The sequence below is a fragment of the Ambystoma mexicanum genome, chromosome 8 (assembly GCF_040938575.1).
Source record: "Ambystoma mexicanum isolate Mex_15411 chromosome 8, UKY_AmexF1_1, whole genome shotgun sequence".
Classification (NCBI taxonomy): Eukaryota; Metazoa; Chordata; class Amphibia; order Caudata; family Ambystomatidae; genus Ambystoma; species Ambystoma mexicanum.
Window position 1 is genome coordinate 127,499,472 of NC_090929.1, and position 14,433 is coordinate 127,513,904.

The 14,433-nt window shown below is 42.5% G+C and overlaps 1 protein-coding gene across 4 annotated transcripts in view; it reads left to right on the forward strand.

The window, feature by feature from the left end:
• Nucleotides 1–471: 471 nt before the first annotated feature.
• DENND1A (DENN domain containing 1A) overlaps nucleotides 472–14,433 on the forward strand; it is a 2,718,319-nt gene continuing 2,704,357 nt past the window's right edge. For all 4 annotated transcript variants that reach the window (XM_069609457.1, XM_069609459.1, XM_069609458.1 and 1 more), the window contains exon 1: nucleotides 472–581. In XM_069609457.1, coding sequence (XP_069465558.1) covers nucleotides 496–581 — 86 coding nt within the window. In that variant the 5' untranslated portion in view covers nucleotides 472–495. The remainder of the gene's footprint in view (nucleotides 582–14,433) is intronic.

The window sequence follows — 14,433 nt, forward strand, 5'->3', positions numbered from 1 at the left end:
CAAACCAAAAAACCAACACGACATACTCATCACTGCACTGTCTCTCTCCTAACTTACCCATAGAAGCTCTAGAGCTTCGATTATAATCCCCTTTCATATCGCCAGTCAGACAGAACACACCTGCACGCGCAGACAGCACCCACAAGACCGATCTACATGGCCACACTTAAAACTCTTCGACCGACCAGCGACACTGCAAATCTACTTGGTGCCTTCGCACTGAACTGGCAACTATCCTCAGGCTCTCGGGGTAAGGTGTAAGGCCAGTGCGCGCATGAGACCGATCTCGTGCACAATTAATCCCGTGCCCGCCTGCCCGCGTGCCCCCGACTCCTGCATTCTAGAGAGTTGAAAGATCACTGTAGCTTAAGGTGCAGAGACTCCGCAGCACCGCGCGTGACGCTCTGAGATCGCGAGATAGTGCAGGATGCTCGCTGACAGGGACGTAGCGTCCGGAGCACGTGACTGGCGCTCGTTGCTGGGTCCGTTCCTCTAATGGGAACTAGTCACTATCCTCCCAATGGTGTCACCAGTGGCCCCGCAGCTGCACCCAGAGGGGTAGACATGGGCTCCAGGATAAAGTAAGTGCCCAGGGGCCTGGCTCGCATTGCTTTGCATGTGAGGGCGTGCCAGGCAGGCTGGCTGCACGGGCCGCCTGCAGGCCTCAGCCCCCTCTGGCTTGGACTTGTTGCAGGGAGGCACTGCCACTGGCAGATCCATTGATGCACAGTTGTAATGTGTTCACTTGCACGCTGTGGCTTCTTTCCCTCCCATGAGAGGCTGTCCTTGATGCGTACCGTCCTGATACTGTCTTCACGAGCTCTGTGCATGGATACATGTAACGTCTGTTTGGGCTTTTGCCACACTGTGTTTGCTGATCGGTTTTCATAGCGGACTTATTTTTCTATTTCTTAGAGCATATGGTTTCATCACTGTACAGACCGTTGATCTGCACAGAATTCCAGCAAAGGGCTCAGGCTTAATCATAATATTGTTTTTTTGAACACCAAAAAGTGAATTATTTTGTAAGCCAATTAGATTTCTCGTTTTAAGCAATACGGTCATCATCTCAAAATTCACATGCAAGAATTTGCAAGGACGACTATTCTTGATAGATCCAATTAATGGAACAATCTGATGGTGCATTTCAGTTATGCACCAGTGTACTCATCGCAGCAGAGCCCCTGAAAGCCTACACGTTACATGTGCAAACTCTCACACCTTTCCTCCTTTGTAATGTATGGACCCGAGAAGAGACTTGGGTAACTTCTTCCCCTGGAAAAAAAAATCAAATTACATAATGTTATAGTTGTGGAGAAAGATATGTTCAACCTACACAAACCAGCAGAGACATGTCATGAAAAAAAAAAGAAAAAAAAAATATATATATTGGTTGGGCTGTTATTTCAACAGCCATTTGAGGAGCACTCCCCATTCTGGAAAATATTCAGGAAACCATATTTGCAGTATCTTCTTTATTTAATAATACCGTGCATCATCACACCAAATAAAAGTAATAACCACACACGTTGCAGCTCTCCCATAGTGTATAACGCATACTTGGCAAAGTTTACGAGTTTTGCGGTGTCCTAAGCGCGTGCGTGCGTATATGTACATATATATATATATGCACAAAAGTGCATTATATGGGAAAGGCACTTGCTTGGCCCTAAATGTGATAGTTTTATATTAAAAAGTGCATTATATTTGAAAAGCACTTGCTTGGTCCAAAGTATTGGCACAATGTATTCTTCATGTTTCTTAGGTCCAAGGTATTCCCTCTCATTTTCGAAGGGATTTTTGGCTAGCTCCTACCACGAAGGCAGCTATTGAAAAGACTGCATGTCTGACTCACCAATTCCACTGCCTTTTCTGCCAACACCCTGTCCTTGGACTTGAGCTTCTATCCTGATTCTGGAAGTGGCCATAACTAGGCATCATTACACGGAATGGAGAAGGGTACAGAGAATGACAAACCACTGCAATGGGGTGACTTAGTGGGACAGAGGATGTGTATGGTCAGGTGGGGCTTAAATTGTAAGGGATGTCGACTACGGCCCAGATGTCCCACGTTTCCTATTATGACCATTGATACTGAAATCAGCATTTTCATACCCACCACCTGCAATTGAGCCAAAACGACCTAGAATGTCTCTGCCTTCACCTTAATTACTGGTCAGTTGTTTCAGTATTCACACGCATGATTTATTAATGTTGATTGTAGCATGCATATTGTGACTTGCAATACTTCAGTAGGGAACCTCAGGAGCTGTTGTAGCTGGATAGCCACGCAATCAGTTGGGTCTTCATGGCTTTCCTGAAAGAGCGTCAGGAAGGGAGACTTTTATGTGAGGTGACAATTGGCTGCATTATTTGCCATGAAGCTCATGGATCCCATCTAGATGTAGGTTTTGAGACATTGGCGTTATGGCTAAAACTCCTGTTGTGTGTCAGGTGAAATTGGCTTACACTTACTATGGGCGAATGGACACTTCTCGAGATGGGGACGACAGGGTTTCCTTCAGAGATTGTCCCACAATTCTACACCTTGCAGAATTAAGCAGCTAATTGAGGAAATTAGCGTACATATAGTTAATGTATACTGTCCAACGGTGTAATCGATTTTTAGTTCGTTCACATTGTCGCATGGAGTTCGGGGGTGTTTAATGTGCCTTGGTTGGAAGAACACATTTTCTTCACCGTGTGGACTTCATCTGCATGCTGAGGTTGTGGGCCACATAAACTCCCCGGATTGCTGCCAGGATGGAAAAGCCATTTGGCTTGGTTTCGTCCTGTGTCATAATGTTGATGTGAAGTTGCATGCATATATTTTCAGGAGATGGCGAGGCAAAACCGGTCTGTACCAGAAATGTCTTGTGAATTTTGGTTTTAATATCAAAGTGTCAGTCAGAAAGCAATTCTATAATTAAACTCCCTACTAACTGTGATACACAGTTTAAAAGCATTACATGTACTGATATAAATAAACGCTGATTAGACTGAAATAAGGAATGCACAACTGAATTGAAGCTGCCTCGGCAGTGCCTGCTATTGTAATGCAGCAAATGCTATGTGTTGTGATGTGGTGCCCCAAAGAATAATGAAACCCAAGTTAAAATTGAATTGCTTTATGAACGGATTTGGGTGTCAGGGTATTTATGTTTAGTGGTAAAGTCTTTATCCTTCTTTGGAACACCCTTCTGTCGACTGTTTGCTCCTAAAGGATCTGTTCAGCCTCTGCCTTTATCAGCTTTCTATTCAAGTCTTTCACTTCCCTAGACCATTTTGATTGAAAGTTCATCCCTCTAGTGCTGGCCATTGGGACAGAGTTTCCTGGATGTGGGATCTGGCAAACACGGTCTCCTCGAATCTGGAATCCATGAAATCTGTTTGCATCCTCTAGTATTTCAGTGTTCTTGACCTGCACATAACTTGAGCCAGATGCGAACCCACTATGCTAGGACCAGAGTCGAGTCACTTAACCACAAGACCACTTGAACGTTAGGTCAGGGTGCCTGTGAAATTTCTTGTTAGGATAGAAATCTGCAGAAAATATTTAACTCCAGTCTTTTTTGGGTTTAAAAGTGTGCACTTTTAATCTTTCTTGCAGCATTATAGGAAAAGAAACGATCCTCTCACGGTTTTTTTTTCGCAGTGGCTCATGATTAACCTCTTCTGAAAGGCACATTTTAATTTGTGTTTGGGGGGGCTTGCGAAAAATCTGCCCCCCCTCTGCTCCCTAATTGGCCCTCTACATCACTGGTGGGATCCCCCAATAAATAATTTCCATTTCCAGTACTGCATCCCTCTTTGTATTTATCTTTCATCCAAGAATGCAACATCTGATTTTATTTCCCTTTTCCCTTGGGCCACTCTAGGTTTTGCCTCTCTTTGCCAGAAATGATCATCCGATTGGCGTGGCATCTGCCAATGGACTCTTTCCTTCACCAGAGTACAGTGATTTATTTTCCTTTTCCTTGAGAGTAATGTGTTGTACTTTACCCATCTTTCATAGAATGCATCATTCAATTTTCTTTATTTATGCTCCTTTCATGGAGAAATATGAGACTCCAATTCCGAGAAAACACTGTTTCAATATTCCACTGTTCTTTAAGGTCTCATTTTCTTTTTCTTAACTTTGTTTTCTCCAGGTCATACCTGGAACGTTCTGGGATTGCCTTCACCCTCCCAAGATGCAACACCAGTTTCACATTTTGTTAACTGGTTCATCTTTCGCCTATTCTTGAAGTAAAAGGATTAGACCTTTCCTTCTCCTCAGTGGTTTCACGTCAGCCATGGTCTTCATACATTGGGTTTGCAATCCTCCTTTCTGGCTAATCTGGGTTACACCATTCAAATGTACATGACCTCTCTCGCCTTCTTCAGGGTTGCTTTCACAACTGTGGCCATTTCTGTCTTGCTCTGTCTGGTCTTCCCATCTCTCATGGGCTCGTCGCACCACAGATCCTTTGTTGTCACGGCTCACTCCTGGGTCTTCTCTCTCTGTCCGTTCCCCTTGTGTGTATAGGGTATGGCTAAGCACATCCTCGTTGTTCTCGCTCACAGGACCTCAATGAACACTCTTTTTTTTTTCCTCTTTGACAACAATTTCAGATCTGATATAATCCAGTCATGGTGATTCTAATTACCTCTTCAAAGGCTTTCTGTTCTGGTCTCCTGGCCACCTTTTTCGCAGACTTTTATGTTCTTCATCCCTGTCTCTGACTTCAGCAAGGGTACATGTCTGCTTCTAAAGTGGTTATCGTCTTGTAATCCCTTCTTCTTTATAATAATACGTTTATTGTGATTTAGTTCAAAATTGAACTTCACACAAACATAATCATATGAAATAGATGGTAAAATACAGAATACCAAAAACAGAATTCAGAATTAAATACACAAAACAATCAATTGTGATAACTAAGCAGACACAAGAATAAAACATAGGAGTAGATAGCTAGCTCTACAATTCATCGAAGATTCATCAGAGTGAGTCAAAAGTAGAGGCCGATAAAGGTAAGTAGAGGGAAGTTTCCAAGCCTCTAAACTATTTCAGGGTTGCATGATTCGCTGATATATCAATTCTTGAAACATTTTATAAAAGACGTCTCAATTTAAACCAAATTAACCCTGGGTCGGAGATCTTTAAGTAGTATAGAGTCAGCCTTTAATTGGGCAACAAAGATGTAATGTGCAGCCACCCCCAAAATAAGGCAATTAGGATAGCAATAGAGTCGGAATTTAGACCGTAATCCCAGAAGGAGTCAGCAGTAATTTCTTGATAGTAGTGTACATGACTACACAGATTGCACATATACAGTGGCCCCAAGATAACACACTGGGTAATACATGTCTAGCCGATTCTAGGTTTCCGGGTATGCCACAGATACAGCCATTCATATATTCAGGAGCTAGCTTTAGACGAGGCCCCAAGACTGAAAACACCGGTAATTGGTTTATGCAGAGCTTCAACAGGAAAAGTCTTACTGCCGGGGCGGTGCATAATGGGAGGTATGGTTGAGTTTTCCTGTATCGATGTACCACATGTGATACTTCTTCATACCCCTTTATTTTCGAAAGATGTGCATAATTCCTGCACCAGTCCCATTTGTTAAATTTCTTCTCAAAAGATTTTTTTAAAATGGATGTAAGATCTGTTTCTGCTGTGCTCAGAAGACCAGCCAATCTCCGTAAAGAACGTTTCATTCTTCTTTACACCTAGTAATGCATGCTCATTTAAAGGATGCAGTTTTACCTTAAAAGTTCTTCTTGCACTCTTTCACAGGGTGCTGCTCTGCTGGTACCACTGATTCAAACATATCCAGGGAGATCAGATTTTGGGGCAGGAGTATTTACCCCTTACATTTGGAGTTGGGATTAAAAAAATGTGTTCTCGCTGTCAAGTGTTCTTGTTGTCAAGTGGGTATCTTTAGAAAAGTCAAACAGATCATTTACATTGAAAACATTTGGGTATATTTGTTGTAAGGCTTTGTTTGTGATCAGTGATTGCATTAAATACATTTTTTTTTATCTTATCAGCCCTCTTTGATCAGATATTCCCACATTGGACTACCTCTATGTGTCATGCATTTCTGATGTCTGTGGTTGGAACACATCAACACAACAGTGCAGGTCGCAACAAGGGACAAACGCCTGCTAATCTGTGACTTTTCCTGTTGTTTAGCCAAGAGCATTTGCTTTATTTTAGAGAGAAAATCAAGACGGGCTATGCAATGTATCTGAATGGCTGCCTTTGGGATTGTGGGTGGTGGCAAGGGGAAGGCTTCTGTGTGTAGGCTGTTTCCTCAGCTATTTTGTTGAGGGTATTTTACTCCCCACTTTTTTGTTTGGACCATTTGATTGTCTTCTGTGAGTAAAAGTGGCATGCCTCTTATCTATAGGCTGGCATGATCACCTGCACAGTGTCAAATGACTGTTTTATGGCATGTTGGGTGGGATGTTTACGACGAACAGATAGGGCAGTGAATGCACTTGTTCAGTACAGGAATGGCCAGCATGTTTCTGGGGCATGGTTGATGTTGAACACCTGATAGTAACTGAGGTGTTTGAGTCTTCGCAGAACCTGATGAAGTCAACTTTCATTTAACAGAAAGGGGTAGGATGATCCATGTTCCCCTTGCATGTCTGTAGTTCTTCTCACACAATTACAAAATGCTGCTGCACGAATAGTCACTAGTACTCCCACATCCATAACTACAACAGCAATCCTGAGAAAGAAATGCTGCCTTTAGGGTATATCTAAAATTTTCTTTGAAGCTTCTCCCCCTCCCGCCCCCTTATACACACATACTTATGCAGAAATGCTAGTTAATTCAAAACACAAATTAAATGGTATATCACAACTCGCCTACAGCGAGCCAACCCCCAATATACAGCCCACATTCCTAGTTTCAAACAAACCTGTGGCTTTGGCCATTCCTGTACTGTCATGGCTGCTAAATATTGTAATGCTTACCAGAAAGGGTTTGTTGAATGAAAGAGCTTCTTTCGTTTAGTCGAGTGTTGAGATACCCATGGTTGGTGGCACATAACTGCAATAACAATGTGTGTATCTCCAGGGGTGGAGAAACGGCTGGGCTTGGAAATCTGAGCTTCAGGATATTTTCAGCTGGTATGACACTATAATTTTTCAGGTGTATTGAGCTGAAATGGGCTGTGCAGATTTTAATGTCTACCTCTATTTTATTGGCAGCGATTGCTAGAGTAATGATTTCAGCATAGAGGTCCAAGAGTCAGCCACTATAGTTTGGAGGAGAACCTGGCTCCGAGACCAATGTCCTGTAACAAGCATTGGCAAAGCCAACACATGTGTGTTTGGTGTATGCATGCATGACATAGGCATTTGAAACACAATGCGTCGTGGTACTAACTGACCATAAGATTGCAATAGGTGTAAAATGGTGTGTTTATTTGGGCGTGTGATAGCAGTGCCTGGCTAATGCTTACATAGTATCTATATACATGCCAAAAACTGTTGGGTTTGTCAATGCATTTTTTAACAGGACTTCAGTGACAGGAACAACTATAAATCAAGTGGCTGAAGGGAAGAGAGCTAATCGAGGAAATCCAGGTGGGAAAAGGGGTGTCCAAGGGTGTGTCCTGCTTCCATTTTATTTAATGTACTAGCGGTACCCCCCTGCATTGCACGGGTCTGTAGCTGACATGCACATGGGGGTCTGCTATAGCCTTCTGTATGTTTTATTGTCATAACTTCCTATTTTTGAAAAATTGCCTATACTGATAGCACATGGCGAGAACCCTGCCCTCTGCAGGGCAAAGGGGTGGGGTTGGTCAAATATCACTACCGCCAGTACACTCAAGAATGGAATGCCGACCTTGGCCAAAATTTCAGCCCACCAACTGTTATGGGGCTGGAACCAACCCCGAACATACAAACACACTTTCACAAATATATATATATATATATATATATATATATATATATATATATATATATATATATATATATATATATATATATATATATATATATATATATATATATAGATACACTAACTCCCTTGAAGAGCTTGTGCTCACCCTTAAGGATGATGTACCAAGATGTATGGGAAGAAGAGTCCCGGTACTCAGTTACGCAGATGATATGGTTTTAGTTGCAACCACTCTTAGATTATCTGTGCCTGAGATTCAATGATGCTCTAACTTGGTAACTTGGAGTGACCACCTATGTAAATTGTGGATAAAAATGAGGCAGAGTACAGGTGGAAATGTCAGGTTTGCTAAGAATTTGGGGCATTCTTTACCAGCTCAGATATATCCATCTATAAAGGGAAAGCTGTCACAGTAGGGTCATATGGATGTGAGAAATGGGGCATACCAACCCAACTATGCTGCAGATTGCAGAACATTTATTCACTCCAGGCACATGTCACCGATTTTGGGCTTGCAAGTCACTTTTGTACATGTGTGACATCATCATCAGCGTCACTTACCAAAATCCTTCCCTGAACCTAACTCCACTCCGGGTTGGCTCCCAGAGTGGTAGGTCCAGTATAGGAACATATAGTGTGCATTGTTAGTGGTGGATACGATGTCAGGTGGTGTACTTGGACCTTCCCTAAAAATTGTTACCTGAATGTTGTTACATTAGAAACCCCAATGACTGACTGGTGATTCCCGCCACCAGTCCCTATCCCCCAGTGTCCTCATTGGTCAGGCCGCGGACCTCCAAGCCTGGGACTACCGTTGTTCCCAGCCGGCAAGTAATCTGCTTACGTACAGTGTGTATCAGCAAGGTGTAACTATGTGACAGTGTGTAACAATGGGGTGCATTTACTAATGCCATGAGAGCGGTCCATTCCCAGCGCATGTTGTAGATGGATTGTTGTAATTTTGTTGCAAGCTCGGTCTCAGACGTGAACGGCAGAGTCTTCCCAGCTTCCAGGCTTTGGCATTGTGTCAGGTCGGCCGAGTCACGTGTGAGGAGACCGATGGTGGGGCTGAATTACTTAGATTTGATTTGTATTTTAGCTTGGGATATTCTCTCCTGTAGCTGGGCCCATCGTAGCGCGGTGAGTGAGGAATGTCACTTGCAACATTGTGGCTTTGGCGTCTACGGCCCCTGTCAGGCTATTCTGCTTGCACAGCATCTTTGCGGCTTGTGAGTTCTGTGAGGCAACTCTAGTTAGCTGAATTTGCCTAGGGCCTACTTCAGCTCTGGTGATTCATTCGTCGTATTTGTCTATAGGTTAGGGCATGTTATGGTCGGTCAGGTCCCTTGAGTGCTCCTGTCCGTCCATAGGGTTAATATTGTGTAGCATCTGCAAGCATATACACAAGCTCTTCTGGCATCTTGCGTTTCTGCGGTGCTGTAGCGAGCCTATGTGACAAAATAATAAACATGCAGACAGTATGTATACGTCACTGTCCTCTAGCTCATAGAACTGTATGCATATGTTCTTCATGTGGGTTGGTGTGTGAGTGTCCCAACTGTGCAGGGTGCACGTGTGCTTCCTATCTAACACGGCTATGTTGTCATGGCCTCTCTAATGACTTGCAGCATGGCTTGCAGGAACGTCAATCGATTTGCTCCATATAATCATCTCCAGCTCAGTCTTGGTTGTTGCTTGGGTTTGATAGAGTTCGTACCGCCGCACGGTTGTAGGGTCGGGTAGCTGGGTACCGTTCATGAGGTATGTTTATGCCGGGGCGGTGGGATTTGGTGCAAACTCATTCGGTCGGTAGTTCTGCCAGGGGTGCTTCTTCCGAGGAAGGGCCCCATCATGAGGGATGGAAGATTTTCCTCCTCACATGTCATCTCCTTGCTAGCTGTATTCCAATGCAATAGTGTTGCCTTGTATGTGGAGCTCACCACCTAATGGCTTAATCGAAAAAAAAAAATGAGTTTGGACATCTGAGGAATTGCTGCGAAAAGCTTGGTTTCGTAAATCATAGACAATCTTGCATTTCTAAGGAGTTCTATGGAATTTGCGTTCTGGGAAAAGCTTTGAAAAGCATCAAAGGTATTGGGATTTGGACTCTGGGCATCTTTCTGAGTTACAGAATTACTGCCAAAATCAGTTACTGTTGCCACCGCTTGGTTCTGTGGTTCACCACGGGTTTACAGATAGTGGTAGGGTGGTGTAATTCCCCATTATTGGACTCATTGGGGATTTTTGGTGGATTTACCACTGGCAGAATTACTGTGCGCTAAATCCGTGGATTGATTATTTATTTATTTTAGGTAAAGTATTAGATTTTCTCTCAGTAACAAGCTAGAGGTAAATCTGCCACTTTTCTTCCAAAAATAGGTGGATGTACTATGAGATAATTCTGCTGGTGGTAAATGCACCAACAATAACAATTTGGAGGTGCAGTAAAACTTACCTCTATTCCATTACTGCCCCAAAAAATTGAACTACTGCATAGCGGAATTACTGCCACTTTTTCCTGCAATGCCAAACTTGGAAGGAGACATTCTGTCTTAAAAGTTCAGTGATTTTAACAGTCATAAGAAATTAAAGGATTCCAACCAAACCTATTGCCTTGAAAAATAAAAATGAGCGTTCTTACATAGAAGCGTGAGAATTCAATATGAAGCGCTAAGTGCTGTAATAACGCTTCTTATTGTTGCGCAATTTAATGGCGCTCAAGCTATTGTCAGTGGAATGAAAGCCTGAGTTGGTCCCGATATGGGTTTCAAATTAAAAACGGCACACTGCCCACATAAGACACGAGCACTTAATTGCGGGGCTATCAAGCAAGAACTTGGGTAGCCCGAATAGATAACACAGTGCCACTCAAAATGGAACTGCCATGAGATATTTTATTTTAAAAATTCAAGTAATTACCATTGGCAGTTTGGTGAACACTAACCTACGTGTTAAATAGCCCCAACAAATGAGGCTTCACTCTGGCTCCTGCCATCTTTCCCATTTTCTTGCATGATTCCTGCTGCCGAGTATCCATATTCGGCTCAACTGACCACAATGGCTGCTGTTATAATATATCAATAATGCACTTGATTCTAGCAAATATTATTCAACACCGAAGTTAAAGTGTATAGAATTCTGAAATATACTAATTCACAATTAGTTTATTTTATACTATTTTTCAGTTTTTCTTTAGCTATCTTCCCACCTGTCTTACCTCTTGTTTCCTTTTATATCAACATTCTATTTCATAAGCAATTACAATTATACACATTCCACCTGGAAAAACCGTGTGACCATTTATTGCACGTTTATTAGACAATAATTTTAAATTGCTAGTCAAAACCCCAGGTATTACAAAGGAAAGAGAGAATGCATGCCATCGAAACGTCTTTCCCGGGAGCCTTCTAAATCTCCAGAAATCCCTGTCATGCCAAATCTTGCATTGTGGACCAGTCCTACTACATGGAAACTCGTGCATTCCATCGTCTGTGCTTTATCGAAGCTATCTTCTTTCTGTAACGCCCTCTGCAAATTCTTTCTGATTGCGTGATTCCGCTCCCAACACCCATAACTTCGAATGTATTCCGCACAATCAACCAACATTTTATACATTGCCTACTCTTTATCGGAATTTTCTTGGAAAAAAGGTTTCAGATAAACCTAAATCTATTCTTTTGGATGCAAGTATGTGTGGTTACATTGCCTGTTTAGCTTCTTGCCCTTAATGTTCTTGGCTTGTATCTGAGGTGTAACAGGAAGTTCTGGGTAAGATTAATAGGCATTTGAGACACAAATTCCCTACCATCACAGCACAACGTCATTGTGTTGTTCATTCAAAAACATCATTAGTTTAGCCATTAGGGAAGAGTGCACTGAGTCTCTCATTATAATAGAGTAAGCGATATGTTTAGTTTCGGATAAAACGGCATGGATGTTAATGTATAATTCCTTTCTAAGATACTGAACGGGGCTACTCTCTGTGTAATCTCAATATAAACCTCCATAAGTGGCCCCCTAATTAATCAAGCCAGGTATCATTGAGTAACTCCACACAAGTACCCACTATAATGTAGCAGGACACCTCTTGTTTGTAGGCTCTTATGAAGGGTTGCAATTAATTACCGTCAAAGATGTATGTTGAAACCTTGCAATGCTGCCATTCGCTGAGTTGCTTTATTTGTTCCAGTGGTATGAAGTTGCTTCACCTAGCAGCATAAGCCGGGTATCGGAACTCCGCACAGCCTCCATGTCCTGATCTTCCAACCTCTATGCACGTTTGTTAGAACCTGCTTCAGGAATACAAACGCATGATTTTCGTTTTTATTGATGTTGAGGTCTAGAGAGTTCATATAGTAATACTAATCTATTACGTTAATCATAAATTGTAAGCAAACATTTTTAACATCCAGAAACGCAAACCTTTCTGCGTAATCCAACCAAGAGATGTGACTATGGTCTGGTTTGGCCTACTTTGAAGGGAATGATCTGACAAGAACCAAGAATTGTTCCAGGACCTCCATTTATAGGTCAAGTACGTACGTTTGCCCTAGATTTCTGGTAGTAGCCATGCTCCTCTTGGCGTAGCCCAACTCGCCAATAACCAAGGTATTTCAATACAAGAGCATAACCATTTGAAAAAAGGTCTTTGTCCTCTCCCAACTGAGAATTTAAATTCCCTAATCTGTCTAGACCCACTATGTCAAAGACAGCAGATTTATCCAAGTAGGTTGCATATAGGTGAAGAGAGCCTTTCTTCAAGGCCTGCTGCACTAAAATTGTAAGGCTCAACCAGTTACATATTGTGAACCTATCTTGGCGGAGCCCAGTCCGAGCAGAGTTGTCCTGTATTAGTGACCGATTCGATCAGTTGTGTAAGTAGGACCTTGGCAAAGACAATAACACTAGGAATATCTGAAAGAGCTACGCATCTATACCTCCTTGGAGCCTCGATGCTGTTTTTTTTAATGGATCGGAATAAGCATACTCTTTCTTGCGCCAAGAAGGAGAACTGTCACTCGCTATGCAATCGTGCCAAACAAGGCATGTAGAGTCTGGGACCAGAGATGTGGTTGAGCTTTCAACAAGACCTTCTTGAGACCATCCGGTCTGATAACTCGAGCAGCTTTTAGAGAATCAGTGTGACTTGAAACGTCTGACACCATGGCCATGTTAGACCATCAGAACTGATTCCACCTGTCTCTTCATAAGAAGTATTATCGTGTAATGTTCTCTTTCCCTTCTTTCATTGAATCCTTCTTTCCTTCAGTCATATAGTCTTTTCATCTTGCCTACATTCTTCATTTCATTCTTTCCACCTGGATCTCTTTCATTCTCAGTTCTTCTTTACTCCTTTCCTTCTTTACTTTCATCATTCCATCTTTGTTTCTCTTTGCATCTTTATTTTCTTTTTCTCTTAATTTCTTTCCTTCACTCCCTCTGTCTAATGTCTTTTTCTTTCCTTCTTTAGTCCCCTTTCTTTCTCTCTTGCCTCTTTCACTATCTTCTCAGTAATCTTTTCATTCTTTGTTCCCTTTCCTGCCTTATTTCCTTTTTTCAATTGACAAACAATACTCGCTCTCACGCATTGAGCTTCCTTCGGGTCTATGTAATCAAGGCAGTTGTGTGTTTGATGCCGCATCAGAAAATCTGGTGAATCCAACGGAAATATTCGCCCATCTGGTTTCTGAAAAGTAAAATCGGCCATACGTCCTGGCCCAAACCACTATGATGCGAGTAGGCGCATGTCAGCCTTTAATACGAATAGTAGCCAAGCATGTGCGCTTTTCAAACCTGAAATAAGCTGAAGGTTGGAAGTGCTGAGTTAAGAATATAAACCCTGTCCTATAAGTTATTATGCTCCTTTTCATTCAGACTCGGTGGATGGACCTCTTTCTTCTTCTTTTTTTTTTTTTTTCCTGGAAGTTAAGTTCCTCCACTAAGCAGCATAAAGCATCAGCCACTGTGCATGGAAAGCAAGTTTGAAAATGCCACTGTGGGAATCCTAGAGCAAACAAATAAAATAAATACACCTTTTTGTTGATTTGACTGAATGTATACGGTGCTTCTAGAGTAAGTTAAAACCAGAGCACTTCATTTTACAAACCCCCCACAACCCACACCACTCCCATCACCATTGAAGGCTCTCAAAATGGCACATCAAAAACCTCTGTCGGGCTCAGAAGTTGTTATAACAGTAACCATTCTATTTCATGTGTGTTATTTGAATGTCCGAGTCCCTTCCCAGCGGGTCTCGGAGCACCGTACAAAGTTCAAAAGGTGGGAGCTAAAAAAGAAGTTGCAGAGTGTTGACCGGACAGAAAGATTAGGATAGGCAAGTGGTAGGTAGCAGGCGATGTGGAGGGCTGGATTACGTGTAGGGAAACGGGTATGTTTTGAGGCTCTTTCGAGGTGTGGCGGTGTAGGCTGCGGCGTGGACGTGAAGCAATAGGGTGTTCCATGCTCTGGGGCCCAGTGGGTAAATGCTTGTTTCTGTGTGCATGCGAGTTTGCAGAGTTGA